Below are 15,485 nucleotides of genomic sequence, written 5' to 3'. Positions count from 1 at the left end.
GCCTCTTTGCCCATTTTTGATTGGCTGGGAGTTAGGCAGCGTCACACACTACCAAGATGGCGACGGCTGGAGCGGCTCACTCTGAGCTTCAAAACCACTCCTCAGAAACCAACGGGTGACGTCACGGTAACTACGTCCATATTTTTATACAGTCTATGAGACATCAGCAATAAATTAAATTTTATAATGGCACGATTACTTTAAGTGTTTCGGCGGGCCGAATGGCTGAAATGCGCGGTGTCCACTACAGCGGACAGATATTTGGAAGCCGTTTTGAACCATTTACGTTGTAGCACCATGTCCCAACTACCAGCTGTTGAACCCCCAAAGTGTTGTCTACAATTCCATCTGAATATCACTTTTGACTGTCTGTGATTTTGAGATATTGAGTCATAAATTCAAAATGGCGGAAAAATGGAGAGAAAGAAATAGGTAAACAACTAAATAAGATGTTAGAAATACTTTTTATCAAGTTTTTAATAATATTTTTTGTACATTTTTTCTGTGACTGAAAATACATCTGTCCACTCCAATGGACGTCATGCAACAAAGGGTACATTCTGTCTGTTGGGCCTACGACATGTTATGTCAAATATCCTCTTTATTGTTGTTGTTATGTAATGTTCCTATGTGTATTCATACCATTTGCTCTTAGTAATAAAATAATATATATATAAACATGTATATATTTTGCCTATATTGATTTCCATGAATCACCTTTTACTCTGTTGATGCATGGTGTCCACTACACATGTCAAAATACAATACATTAATATATATATATATATATATATATATATATATATATATATATATATATAGGAATGATTTTTCACTTGTTTAAGAGTAAAAATAAACAATAAAAAAATATTACTCTGATTTAATAATTCATACATGAAATGGTTAAATAAAATCTAAAAGTTATTATGCAGAAAAATTGCAAATTTTGGGGAGGTATTATAAATAGTATATCATATTATTTATGCTTAACATGAAGCAGGTATGTTGCAGCTGGTCTGGTGTTCATTCCCTTCATATATATATATATATATATATATATATATATATATATATATATGTGTGTGTGTGTGTGTGTGTGTGTATAAGTATGTATAAGTATATGTGTGTGTGTGTATATATATGTATATATATATATACACACACACACACACACACACACACACACACACACACACACACATATATATATATATATATATATATATATATATATATATATATATATATATATATATATATATATATATATATACATATACATATACTTATACATACAAAAAACAGTTTGCAGCATTGTAGACTAGGAAAGCATTCTGCTGATGGACAGTCCTAACTGGTCCACAGCCTTTGAGGAGTTAAACCCATGTTCACTTTCTGTTGACATGGTTTCGGTTTCATTTCTGGCTCCACACAGAGACGGGCTGACAACAACATGAGGCTGGGATGAAGTTCTGCCGACACCACGAGCTCATGTCAGACAAAAAAATAACGCAGCTTCAATAGTCTACACTCAGATGTAAGTGGATGTAAGTATGCAAAATGTATTCAGATCCTTACGATTCAGATTTATTTTGAGAATCTGTCGACCTGCTGTTGAAGGCTGTTAGTTGCTAAAGCTTTTTTTGTGTCAGGATAGCTGCTCTGTAATTATCAACAGAGAGAATGAGGAAAGAGAAATTATTTTATTTCCTTGTTGAAGCCTCTATATGTGCATTAAGTTGTTCTTGCTATGCAGGGACTTTCCCTCCCTTATTCACAAACAAAATTAAACCTTTTATTTGCCGCTGGTCTCTTGAGTTTTGACCACTCTGCCAATATTTGGACTCATGTATGAATCCAACACTTAAAAGCTTAAGTTGTTTACTCTGATTAAAAGCAGAGGCAAACAAAGGAGGTAGAACCCCGGCAAGCCTTCAAAGGAAATCCTCTCATTGCATCCTGAGCCACCCAACCCCCAATATAACATGTCTAGCCTTTATGCAGAATAGATACAGAAGCTTATCAGTTTTAACAATGTCATATTATAATATAATATTATTTTATATTGGGCTATATCATACCAATATGAAGTTAAATGACATTCATGGTCATTCTCAATCAACAAACAATGAATACAGTTAAATACATTAATATGTTAAATGTATTTCTTTCATTTTCTTCAATTAAAATGATCTTATATTTTAGGATACACAATGAAAAACAAACAAAAAAAGGTTGCAGGCATTTTAATGGGACATGTGAGCTGCTGCTGATGGAGAGGAAAACAACCTGCAGGTCTGACTCCACTAACAGGACGTTTCTTGTCTTGTTTTCATGTTTACCAGTGATGAGAGAGCCACATAACACACATATGATATGAATCTGGGAACACGTAACACCACAGTGAATGCACACAGACAGTGAATTGTTTTTGTATTAAGGAGAACGAGTGTGTTTCCTCCCTAAACTTTATTCAAAAATCTGCACCTGTGAAATGTGTGTATTCTGTGTCATTTCATTGTCCTATTCTGATTGGTTTATATGTAGGTTTGTCGTAGCAACATTCACAATGTGAGAATTTAGTCTTAAAACTCCAAATGGATTTACAACCAAAGATAAAAATGTTTCAATTTTAATAAGGAAAATAAAGAAAATGCATACATGTGAACATATGTACAGAAGCCGAGAACAGCCGTGCTTCCAATTATTGAGTTAATTATTTCATTATCTTGAGATAACGAGATAATCAACCCGTCAACCAATCAAATCACAAGAAAATAAATAGTTGTTTCCTCTTATTACTTGTAATGTTTATCAGAGATCAGCAGTGCCATGCCAGCATAGATGGGCTCTTGACAACTGTAGCAACTGATAAAAGCAACTTTATTAATAACATCTGTGTCACAACCAAATGGCAGGTTGATTAACTCCAGATCATAATATGATGAGATTCATGTAGGAGTGAGTATCAGACAATAGCTTTCAAGCATTTTCATTTTATTAGAATTAATGAGAGAAAGGAAAGTAGGGTGGAGAGAGAAAAAGAACCAACTTATGAGAGATTTGTCCTTAAGAGCCATCTGACGGCTTCTTGTGCTTGGTCTAAATAGTTGAGTTATCCATGTGAGGGAGATGTGAAGAGAAGAAGACAGGAACGAACAAATGAGAATGAGCTCCACCTGTGATAAATCTCGTGATAAATTATCTTGTTACCTGGAGAAATCGGCCATTTGTTTTCTCAAGATAATGAGATAAATTAACTCGGGATCTTGAGATAACAGCATTAAAAAAATAATTGCAAGCATGGCTGTTATCAGCTTCCGTACATATGTACCTAGTCTCAAGTATCTTAGGTGTATAAGTTTACAGTCGTATACATTTACATATATACAAACATACACAGAAATGATTATTTCCCCCACATTACTCCCCACTCTCATCCACCCTGAATCAGGAAAGAGAAATATCTAATATGTATTTATATATATACATATATAACATTTAAATCAAAAAGAGAAAAAGAAAAAAGTAACTGATATGTTGTTGTTGTTCTTACACGTGTCTCCTCAGGCTGTTTTCAGTATGCAGAGGGGTTTCCAGGTGGGTCTGCTGCTCCTGCTGGTCCAGTTGTTCCAGGAGGGTGTGGGGAACATCCCTGCAGTCACCCTGGCTGTCCTGGGCTTCAATGTGTATCTTTACATGTTCCCTGCTGCTCCACCAATAAAGGTAATGCATCAGTGCAACATTTGGAGTATCCCCACTGCTTCAGTTGTACCGAGTACGAAAGTATTTAAGAAAAAGTACAGATGTATCCGATTTTACTGTAATTTTATTCATTATTTTATATTAACTAATGAGAGGTCTGTCTGTTTTTATGTTGTTTGTCTGAAACTTTATGTTCTTGCCTGTTTAGGCCAGAACACTCTTGCAAAAGAGATTTTTAATCTCATTGAGGTTTCCCTGATTACTGTGGAAATTTAAGGATGAATTCACAGAGAGCATGTTGTCTTTCAGAGTTTTATTGCAATAACCAGTTCACATTTGCAAATGTGGATCCCCCAGTCTGCTAGGCTGAAGAGAAGTTCAGTATGTACACATTCAGCCACATGCGTCACAATCATCCCATATTTGTCACCCTAACAGTTATTTTAAATCAATTCACCATATCTCTATGGAGTTTCTTTCGGTCTCTGCTGTGCATAAAGAGTTGAAGGCTGAATCCTTATCTGTCTTTCCTCCTTAGACTTTCCCTCTCTGCCGCTGTCCAATGAGCAGTAAAGTTATAGGGACCGAGTCCCACAGCTCACCTTTGATGTTACCTGTTGGGAACATTTTCATACAGGAAGCAGAGAAGAAATAGTTTTACAATGTCCTTTTGACTATAAGGCAGTATAACATAATCTTAAGACTAAATAACATAAGAATACACGTTTCCATTTCACTGATAAATAAAGGTAAGATAAAAAATAAATGAAATCAGTGAAATGCACTTTAAAAAGTTTAAGTATTTGTTAAGAAAATGTTCAAATTCTCTGATTCTAGCTTCTTGAATGTGAATATTTTGATTTATTTAGTCCTCAATGATAATAAATGAAATATCTCTGGATTGTGGACATTACGAGACATTTGACGTCACCTTGGACTTTAGGAAACAGTTATCGACATTTTTCACCATTTTATGACATTTTCAGGGTGCAAAATTAACTTTTTGGTCTACCGGCCAAATGGCTAGTGAATGTCCAGTCATTAGATCACCATTGTTTTGGAATTGTTTGATAAGTGAAATAAATCTACCAGCTATTTGCATATTTTAACAGCATTTTGCTGGTGGTTGGTGCTAATTTTGTGCCCTGCATTTTATGGACCAAAGAACTAATTGATTAATCAAGAAAACAATCGTTAGTTGCAGCCAGTTTATTATTTTTGATGCATTGACATGTAAGCAGCATTTCTCGTTTTAACTACTGTATATAATGTCAGATAGTTTCTTCTATAACAATGCATCACTCATCATCAACTAGTTAAATCAAACTCATCATATGTTTTTGTGTAAAATCCAAATTTGAAAGGTAACTAGTAACTATTGCTGTCAGGCTAAAGAAGTGGAGGCTTTTAATAAAAGACTGTCTATCACTGAATATAGTAAAATATGTTATTGCTGTAATAACTACTCCTTTCTATCCATCCAATCCTCAGGCCTGTGTGAGCCTCCAGCAGGTGTACAAGTATAAAGAGTGGCGCCGCCTCTTCCTGTCCCCCCTGCACCATGTCGATGATTGGCACCTCTACTTCAACATGGTTTCCTTCATCTGGAAAGGTATCAGACTGGAGCGTCGGATGGGTGGAGGCTGGTTCCTCTACTTGTTGTCAGTCTTCTCTCTGCTCTACGGATTTGTCTATCTGCTGCTGCAGGCACTGCTGACAAAAGTCATCGAGGACTCTGACCCGTTAGCGAGTCTCATAGATGTGTCGTCTCTCAGCGTTGAGTGTGCTGTCGGCTTCTCAGGTACAAACTACCAGCAGCATCATCGTTTTAAGAAACTAAGTTACAAATGTTTCACAGATAAGAGAGATTGAAAAAAATTATCTATGCAATTTCCATCTATTCCTTCTCCTATAGCATAAATTAAGCATTAAATAAATCTGATATGATAAGCCAGTTGGCAGAAAGCTAAAACACTGAAAATCCACTGGTTTCATCTCCTAAAATGTAAATATTTGCTGGATTTCATTCTCTCTTGTGACACTAAAATGGGAAAAATGGGATCTTTTTGGGTTTTGGACTGATGGTCAAACAAAACAAGACCTTTAAGTATGTCAGCTGTGCTCTGGTAAGATTAATCAATTAATGAAGAACATCTTTGGCAGACTAATAAATCATAAAAATAATTGTTAAATGATAAAGTTAGAAACAGAAAGGATTTGACATGAAAATTCAAATTTTATCTATTGTGAAATAAAAATTTCTCATTTCATTTTTACTTTTCCCTCTGATTTCATATCAACTGTGAATATCTCCATGAATAATTTGTCCTGTTTTTTTCTAAGCATCTTCATTAAATCCCTCCCTGAGTTTTGATGTTCATCACTACCGCTGTGTTTCCAGGTGTCCTGTTTGCTCTAAAGGTGGTCAATAACCATTACAACCCAGGTGGAGTGACCTACATGATGAATACTCGTGTGTCTAATCGCTTCGCCAGCTGGGTGGAACTAGTGCTGATCTATCTAATTGCTCCTGGGTGAGATACTGTACAGAATATATCAGTCAGAATCACACATTATGGTAACAGATCTTACTTATATTCACAAACTCTCTTGGCTCCTTGTCACAATCAATTGGTTATAATAATACTGGAGTTTACTTTATCTATATAGCACTTACAAAATCAGTGATTACACAAGGAGAGAAGCAAAAGTCATAAACACATACGATGTGAGAATAGTAAAGCACAACAATTAAGATCAATTCATGGATACAAACAAACATGTCATGTATTACATACGTATATACATATACCAAGTTGCATACAGTACACACATGTAAACAAACTACCCAAATTAAAGGATGAGGCTGGTGATTTTCTATTTCTTTCTAATTCCTAATTCTTTTTTCTTCTTGTCAACAAATCTCATGTTTGGATCCAAACCAACAATGAACTGATCTACTAACAAGTATTGTGTGTGTATCAAAGCCTGATATATCTTATTCCTCTGTTATTGTCCAGAAAACTATTAAAAACACGTCAGTGAGTCACACCGCTGCACTGAGTGACATGTTCCTTCATTATGAAGGGTTTGGACATGTTAGTTTGTTTAGAAACGGCTCCAAAGACTAAGAACAGCATCATGTTTTGAGTGTCTAGAGAGTAGTTCTGTGTAGGGCAGACGCCACTGAGCATGTGCGGGAATGTAGTTCTGTTTACAGCTTCTCCATGGATGTATAAAGAGAACTGGATACAGGAAGAGCGCCAGGCTTTGAAGCCAATTTGACATAGTGGCCAAATTGTGTAATTACAACGTCACGTGATGCACACTGGCCCAAAAAGAATTTTTCCCATAGACTTACATTGTGAAAGAGACGTCTGTAAATCAGCGGATACATTTTTCTGAGTGTCACAACCCCCACGAAATGACTTGTCACACTATCAGAATTAAATCCGTTCGGTCCGATCACATTTCAAAAGCCTAGAAGAGCCACATGATTGAATTGTTTTATCCCCATTCAAGTTAGCCGGAGGGCTAAACCAGAAGTAGCTGACTCAGCCAGCAAAAGTCACTAGTGCGCATGCTCTATGGGCCGCACAATGCGGAAGATCTTGGTACTTTCATACCAGGAAGCATGGATGTATAATAAGAGCTGGATAGGGCGCCGCTGCTCAGCCTTGCAGCCAATTTTTCCCAGTGGTCACTCGCGGTATTGCAGCAAAAAATCCCCCTGCAGCCCAAAAAGGATTCTCCCTATAGACCACCATTGTAAAAGAGACGCCTGTAAAACTGTTGACAGGACGCCTCGAACTGCAAACAACGTCAGTTATGACTCTTTATATTATGAACTTTTGATCCATGGAGGTTTTATGTTTGTAAAACTTTCCTTGAGCCAAGAAAAGCGATTTAAAAATCTGTGACGTCATCACAATGTAAAGTCTATGGGCTGAGCGGGAGCTCGCGGGCGGGGCCAGCGGAGGAAACACTACTGCGCATATTCAGTGGGCCGCACAACGTGGAAGCAAACCAGGAAACTTTTTTTGGCGTATGCACCAGGCGAGCAATTCCTATAGGACTGAATAGGCGCCATTTTTAGTCCGGTATCCAGCTCTTATAATACATCCATGCCAGGAAGTCGATTTTTTATTGCTTCATGCACCACTGAGCAACTTTCATAGGAATGAACGGGGCCTCGCCTGCGACACTGTATCCAGTTCTCCTTACACATCCATGAGCTTCGCTAGCTTGTTGTGCTACATATCACAACCTCTGGACTTTGTACTACACTGTAAATTTCTCAAAGAGCTTCAGTGCACAGTCAGCAGGTTGTGATATGTATGACACAAGCTAGTAGTTTTGAGTTGGTGGTAATGGACACTAATGAGAATTTTAAACACAAGTGAGAACAGTGGTGAGACACAAATATCCCAGAAAACAAACAAACAAACAATATAGGTAATATAGGTCTTTAGACAAATATCCTGTCTCATCTTTGTGAAGTTTTGAAATTTTGCAGTATTTTCCCAAAATCACAGTTACATACTGAACATACTGTAGTGCATTTTTCATACTGTGGTCTGTGTGGTTCTTCTTCAGGACCTCTTTGGTTGGACACCTGGCAGGTATCCTGGTGGGTCTGCTCTACACTGTGGGTCCACTGAAGACCATCATGAAGACATGTGCAGGTCTGTGTGTGTGTGTGTGTGTGTGTGTGTGTGTGTGTGTGTATGTGTGTTTGTGTGCTTTCTTAAAAAGACAGTTTATATAGATCTTTGTGTTGACTGAGTTCCTTAATTCAATAACCTGTTAAAATCTGTGTATAATTTAAAATATGTGGAGACAGAAGTTTTATTTGCAAATACGATCAGCACATACCTATTATCACTACCCATCAATTAGTTGTAACACATAAATTATATTTGCTAACTGACATAACATGTGTCTGTATGTGTGTGTGTGTTTATAAATGATAGGACATATGTGACACTGAGGAGAAATCAATCTGTCCTTGAATATTCACTGAAATTCTGTGTTTTTTTTTATAAATTCCCTTCAGAATTTGTTTCTTCAGATGGAAATAATCCACGTCCAAGTTCATACTACAGCTCCTCAGGTACAGAGTATTTACCAAAACACATTTATATGTACTGTATATATAATAGCTGATCAATTGTGCAACAATCCAGCACTTAGTACGTTGTATGATAACTGAATTTGTTCAGTTATTCAGTAACTTATATTCACTGTAGATACTAACATGCAAAGCTGTTTACCACAGTGCATTTTTTGATGTTACCTCTGAGGGCACCAAGGTCAGAAATGTTCAATACTTAAACCCAGGAGGCTTTAATGACAGAAGAAGAATGGAAAAGAGAGGATTTATGACATGTTTAGAAAGCAGGGTTACACTCTAGTAAAGTAAAAGTATTTCTATTGAAATCCCATTTGAAGCTCAGCATTCCTGTCACTTCTAATGCTTGTTGCTCTGGGATCATATTTACACGGGACATTATCTTACCACTCAGAGTCCTAAATGGCACTAAAAGTTCCAGCTAAGAGTTTCCCCTTCAGACCAGTTCACCAAGCTGCTGAGAGCAAGTTTTAGTAAGAGAGAAGCTAAAAGAAGGCCCTCTTCAATTAACTTAATCAGTGGGTACATGTCAATTCCAGTTCTTAAGTTAGGACTGACACTTGCCTTATATTTAGGACGTTTTAGGTTTTCAGCCTTTGGATGTTTCGTGAATATGGCCCCTGAACATTAGATACATGTGCCAGCATGTAAAGAGGAACTTACTGTATCACCAGTAAATTAACTGGTTACCCTGTTGCAGTGATGTAAAGTCCACTCAGGTACTGGTCAGTACTTCCTGACATCACTGATGGATGTGTTTACATTTCAGCTCGCTGTTGAGTTACTGTTTAAAGGAACATGCAGCAGTGCAACCTTTTCATTGAACAGAAAAGACCTGCCAGGTTTTATTTAAAACTCTTAATTATTTGTTTAAATTCAAAATAAGCAAGACAGACTGTTTGAAGCTGTTTGTCTTGTGCTCCAGCAGGGGGCCTTCTGACCCTGACCCGTTCATGTGGTTCTGACCCATCAGGAGCTGAGCTGAAACTATAATCATGACTTCAAAGCACCAAAGAGAGGCAGCAAATCAAATGGGCAGAACATCAATCAGGGACATCAGTTCCTAACCTTTTTTGAATCGTAACGCCCTTTTAACAGCGTTATTGGAGCTCTATATATTAAGTTGTGACCACGTCAACTATGTGATTCATCCTTCACAGATTGTTTCGTTTAGATAATAATGAAAGGATAAAAGAGGTCAAATTATCCAGTAATTCACAAGAAAAAAAAACATAGATTAAAAGAAAGTCTGAAAAAGTAAATGAGAAAAATTAAGTTGATGTAACCCCTGATGTAAGACATATTTTAAGATCAGTCTGCTGGGTTGTTTTTGGATTAATTGAAATTAATCACATGCTAGTTCTCACTCATTCAGACATATTCTGAAAAGTGACAGCCTTAGAAAGGAATGAGAAGCACACAAAGACATCCGTTATTGCTTACTGTTGGGTTAATGTGTATTTTATTTACTTTACTGTTCAAATGTTGGCCCTAAACTGTGGAATAGTTTTCTCATTATTATCATAATTATGTGTGTGTCTTTATTTAATTGTAATTCTCATCTCTCTGTAAAGCACTTTGGTCGACATGTGTTGTTTTTAAATGTGCTCTATAAATAATCTGACTTGATTTATATTGTCTTCATGTGTGAAAATGTCGTTGTAGGTTACAGTGGCACAACAGGAGCAGACTCGGCAGATCCACAGCCTGCAGAGGATTATACAACCGATTCTACATCTGATTACACAGAATCTTATATCGCAGGACTGACAGAGGAAGAACAAATAGAGCTGGCGATCAGAAACAGCCTGAATGACAGAGGTAAGAGAGCGGCTGTTACTGCGGATTAAAGCGCTGAATGTTGACAACACTTACATTTAGTTAATAATGTTTTATTTTTAGGACGAACCAGGCAGAGAGAAGACTCTTCTGGTTTCCACCCCACTGAGGGGGAAGGAAGTGCTGAGGAGGTCAGGAGGAAGAGATTGAGGAGGTTTGAAAAAGAAAGTTCCAACCAGAGGAGGAGAAGAAGATTGTAATGACAGAATGGGAAGAAATGTTCACAGTATCTCATATCATCAGTCTCTAACTTTCAGTACATGCCAGGAGGGATTTTGTCATCAAGTGTTAGTGGTTTACTGAACTCTGTTGTGGAAACTCCTTTCCATCACTCTGTCTCGTCTACATGGTGATGATGTCATGTTTTTCATAACAGCCTGTGTTGAGAAGGATTTCTCACTGAATGGTTGGTGAATACTATGTGTTCTTGAAAGAAGCCCATAATCCTTGATTTTTAGGAAGTCACATGAAGTTTACTACTACTACTACAAATGACCCCATGAAATCTATTTGTCAAATGTGCATGAGAATGAGAGAAAATACACAAAACAACAAAGTTAAAGGACATTGCTGGGGATTTTCATGGCTGGGGACAAATCTCGTGTTTGGATCCAAACCAACAATGAACTGATCTACTTACAAGTATTGTGTGTGTATCCAAAGCCAGATATATCTTATTCCTCTGTGCCGTAGACCTCCATTGTTGTCCAAAAACTATTAAAAACACATCAGTGAGTCACACCGCTGCACTGGGTGACATGTTCCTTCATTATGAAGAGTTTGGTCATATTAGTTTGTTTCAAAAACTGATCCGAAGACTAATAACAGCGACTACGTCTTCAGTCTCTGGAGAGTAGTTCTGTGTAAGGTAGACCAACCCCATCTAACATAATGCTGGCTGAATTATGTTTCCTCTCAACATAATGAGAAAATATTGATTACTATTTGGCAAATTGCGAAAATATTGATACTGAACATATGAGTGAAATGTTTAGACAACGTACCTGGTTGTTTTTTTTCCCACCAAAATCTTTGATCCTGCAGTACAACATCCGCTAGTAGAAACTACAGCATTAAACTTTTTACGGTTATGGTTAAACTATGGTAGCACTTGGTAAAGGTCAGGGAAAGATTGTGGTCTTGGTTTAATACAGAAAAAAAGTCTGCAGTGACTTGAAGCACGACATGTTTAGTAACATTTAAAGGTGCAGTATGTAGAATTTAGTGGCATCTAGTGGAACAGAGTTGGCACAAATGGAATATAGTATTCACAAGTATGTTTTAATAAGTGTATAATCACCTGAAAATAAGAGTTGTTGTGTTTTCATTACCTTAGAATGAGCCCTTTATATCTATATAAAGATCATGTTGCACCGCCATGTTTCTACTGTAGCCCAGAACAGACAAACCAAACACCAGAGGGCTTTTCGCATTGTAAATTTGTCAAATAACTCCAGTAAGTTAGTCTTGGGAGCCATTTCTCAGCAAATTAATGTGTCCAAACTCTTCTGTGACAAAAGAACTTGTCACTCAGTGCAGCGGTGTGTCTCGTTGACATATTTTTAATAGTTTTTGGACAACAATGGAGGTCTATGGCACAGAGGAATGAGATCAGGCTTTTGATACAAATACAATACTTGTAATTTGTGTTCAGACAGAATGCAAAGTGAATTTCACCTCATTTGCGAAAGTTTGATTGATGGACCATCCATTTGTGTTTATTTGCCCCAAACAGCCACAGTACCAACTGTACACCAAATTAGTTGTAAGCTAGCTAGTTACGCACACCAAACAATTTTTGTGTGTTTGTGTTCAGTTCAGCTTCTGACTGAACTCAGAACTCACCAGAAACTCCTGTTCTTGTTTTTATTTCCTTCCAGTCTATCTCCTTTTCCGCTTTCCTCTCTGAACATTTATAAAGCACATTCATAAAGCTGTGGGCCACGCGCAAATTTTTCACTCAACCTGAAACATTTTCTACTTGCGTGGACATGTTAATTCCCAGAGGAATTCGCATCCACTCACATATTTGCATTGACTTTGTATGCAATTGTGCCGTATCTAAAATTCACGCTTTGCTTTCTGTCTGAACACACAGTGAGTAGATCAGTTAAAGTGCAGCCCCACTGCACATGAACTGACTGGCAACAAAATCCGCACTGCCAGCTTGGTCTGACACGGACCAACCTGGCAGTGTAATAGGAGGGCGGGACAAATTCAAAAATTCAAACAGTGCTCACACCAAGACAGCCAATCAAGCTGCAGCACCAGTGACTTTCTGAATAGCTATATGTGCTGGCTGTGTGACTGGCAGAGCAGGGCCAGTTTATATGAACTGGTCGTGTACTGTGGTACTGCACTGCTAATTGTTAGTTTGGCTCTGCACATGAAATTTATTGACAAAAAGGAATATATAGAAAATTGTCAGCCTTATACTTTAAGACAATCTACATAGATATGAATTTTTCATTTTATGTTACTATTATTAATCTCTGAGTTTTTAAGACCTCATGAGCTGAATAAAGTGTCTGACTTTTACTCTGGAGATGCTGTCTGCTTCCTGTCTCCAACTGTGAATGTTGCTATCAACCCAAACCACGTTAATCAAGTCATGTACATTTTAGAAGACACTGACAAACAGTGCCATTCTGCCGATGGGGGTGCCACATCAGAAAACTCTCCAGTGGGCCATTTTGGAAGACAATGCCATTATTTGAGAATGTAAACCGATTTGTTCTGGTTTTTTGTATTTTTGTACAGTAAAGATTTACCGTTCTGCTGGTTGTCATTCATTTCTCCAGTATGTTTGTGGGTATCATGGGAAGCACACTAAGCTTGTTTTGTTCTTTTTCATTCTCTGGACAAGAAATTAATATGAAAAAGCAGAATCTTACATGCATCACAGTTTTGTTGCAGGTAAAATTCTGTGCAAAATCACAAATAATACAAATATTTGCCGTACTGTAAACTTTTCAGTACATCAGCAGATGCCATCTCATGTCAATATCAATTTATGCCTATCTGTAAATGTTTTACTGCATTAATGATCATCCTGCCAAAGTCAAAGTGATAAACATAATATTACAATATATCTTAAGTGATAATATCCCACAAGGTGAAAGTTCCACATCTGTCATGGGGGATACCTGGCAGAGATGGCCAACTCTGAATTTTTATCTGAATTCTCAGAGTTTTTATCTGAACTTAGTCCTTAGTACAGATAAAGTAATTATAGTTGGTGACTTTAATATTCATGTGGACGTTGATAATGATAGCCTTAGCACTGCGTTTGTCTCATTATTAGACTCAACTGGCTTTTCTCAGTGTAAATAAATCCACTCATTGTCTTCACCACACCCTCGACCTTTTCTGACATACGGCATCGAAAATGAACATTTAATATTTTTTCCACAAAATCCTATTTTATCAGACCATCACTTATTAACTTTTGAATTCCTATGACTGAAAAACTCCCCTCCATGTAGGGGAGTTTTTTACTTGCCGCTGTTGCCAAGTGCTGCTCATGGGGGAATGTTGGGTCTCTGTGAAAAGTGCCCTGAGATAACTTCTGTTGTAACTATTCATTATTTGACTATGTTAAGTTTTGGGCACACACTGCAAACTAACACTACTAACTCCTCTCCCCATGTTTTTCATTTGTTTATCTGTCCTTGTTGTGCATGTTAAGTCTGTATGGATTGCTGTTTTCTTGTATTGTGTATTGTGTGGTGGCACATTTCATTGATGGTATACTGCACTTGATTTCAGCAATAAAGTACTTAAGCACTAATTTATAGGTCACATATAGTGTCCCATCGGCACACTTCCAATTAATCAATTCCAGTTGCTAAGCTAGCATAAGCTAGTCTTTTACTCAGTTCACCAAACAGGCAAACATGTTTTGTCTACAGAAAAACATACAATTTAACATATATGAGAATAAATTTTCCAATAATAAATGATGGATGAAGACAGACATAAGATTAAAATTTAAGATGTACAGCATATAAAACAAAAATAGTAGATCAGTGGATAAAATAGAGTTTTAAGAAGTGATTTAAAAGTAGGCCCTCTACTTCTTGCCTAGCTGGAAGCCTCTCTCCTCCTCCATTTCCCTCTGTGTGTGTGTGTGCGCGCGTGTGTGTTTGATTGCAGGAGTGGAGTCAGGTGTGTGGAGTCAGTTCACCAGCTGCCAGCCATCATCATCCTGCTCTGCTTCAAATACCTGGTCCCAACCTCCACACTGCCAGATTGTAGACTCAGTTACCTTGTCAGCCATATTCCAGCTCCTTGAATAGCTTTACCTGTTGAAGCTCTTTGTTAATTCTTGTTTCCATCTCATTCCTGGCCTGACTCCTGCCTTTGACTCCCTCCTGATCTACCCAGAGCCTTCTCAGGTTCACTTCCATTCCCCCAAGCCCTGTGGACTCATCCTGCCCTACTTCACTCTGCCCATTCCCGTGCTCTGCCCTGCTCAGCCCCCTGCACCTGCCTCCCCCTGGCCACTAAGACTCTGCTGCTCCTTTTTTACCTCAACATCAAGTAGTAATAAAACCAATCAGATTCCTATTCCTTGGCTCTGTCTCTATGCTCTCCACCCTGGGGTTCTCTGTACTAGCCCACAACAAACATGATGCCTTTTAGGACTAAATAGTCTTGGGACCTAGTGTAGTGTGACAATGATGCGTAGTTAAAGACGTACAAAAGCTAGATACCTATACCTTTTTTAATATTTACAAAATATTAAAAAGGTAATCTGGAGCCATGAAGAGACTTTTAAAGTAATCAAAATCTTTCAAATGAGTCCTAA

General features: G+C 37.6%; 1 protein-coding gene across 6 annotated transcripts in view; it reads left to right on the top strand.

The window, feature by feature from the left end:
• LOC122984435 (rhomboid-related protein 4-like) overlaps positions 1–11,354 on the top strand; it is a 30,732-nt gene extending 19,378 nt beyond the window's left edge. The window contains exons 1-10 of one of the 6 annotated variants that reach the window (XM_044354895.1): positions 200–432; positions 1,436–1,537; positions 2,206–2,295; positions 3,571–3,726; positions 5,197–5,506; positions 6,107–6,239; positions 8,302–8,390; positions 8,762–8,818; positions 10,502–10,657; positions 10,739–11,354. In XM_044354895.1, coding sequence (XP_044210830.1) covers positions 3,583–3,726; positions 5,197–5,506; positions 6,107–6,239; positions 8,302–8,390; positions 8,762–8,818; positions 10,502–10,657; positions 10,739–10,875 — 1,026 coding nt within the window. In that variant the 5' untranslated portion in view covers positions 200–432; positions 1,436–1,537; positions 2,206–2,295; positions 3,571–3,582 and the 3' untranslated portion in view covers positions 10,876–11,354. Of the gene's footprint in view, positions 1–84; positions 127–199; positions 433–1,435; positions 1,548–2,205; positions 2,296–3,570; positions 3,727–5,196; positions 5,507–6,106; positions 6,240–8,301; positions 8,391–8,761; positions 8,819–10,501; positions 10,658–10,738 lie in introns of those variants that run through there. The other 5 variants (XM_044354893.1, XM_044354891.1, XM_044354894.1 and 2 more) reach the window with 5 other exon arrangements.
• The last annotated feature ends 4,131 nt before the right edge of the window (positions 11,355–15,485 follow it).

This window comes from Thunnus albacares, chromosome 6 (genome assembly GCF_914725855.1).
Source record: "Thunnus albacares chromosome 6, fThuAlb1.1, whole genome shotgun sequence".
NCBI lineage: Eukaryota > Metazoa > Chordata > Actinopteri > Scombriformes > Scombridae > Thunnus > Thunnus albacares.
Note: the sequence above shows the minus strand (reverse complement) of the source record. Positions and strands in the feature narration are given on the sequence as shown.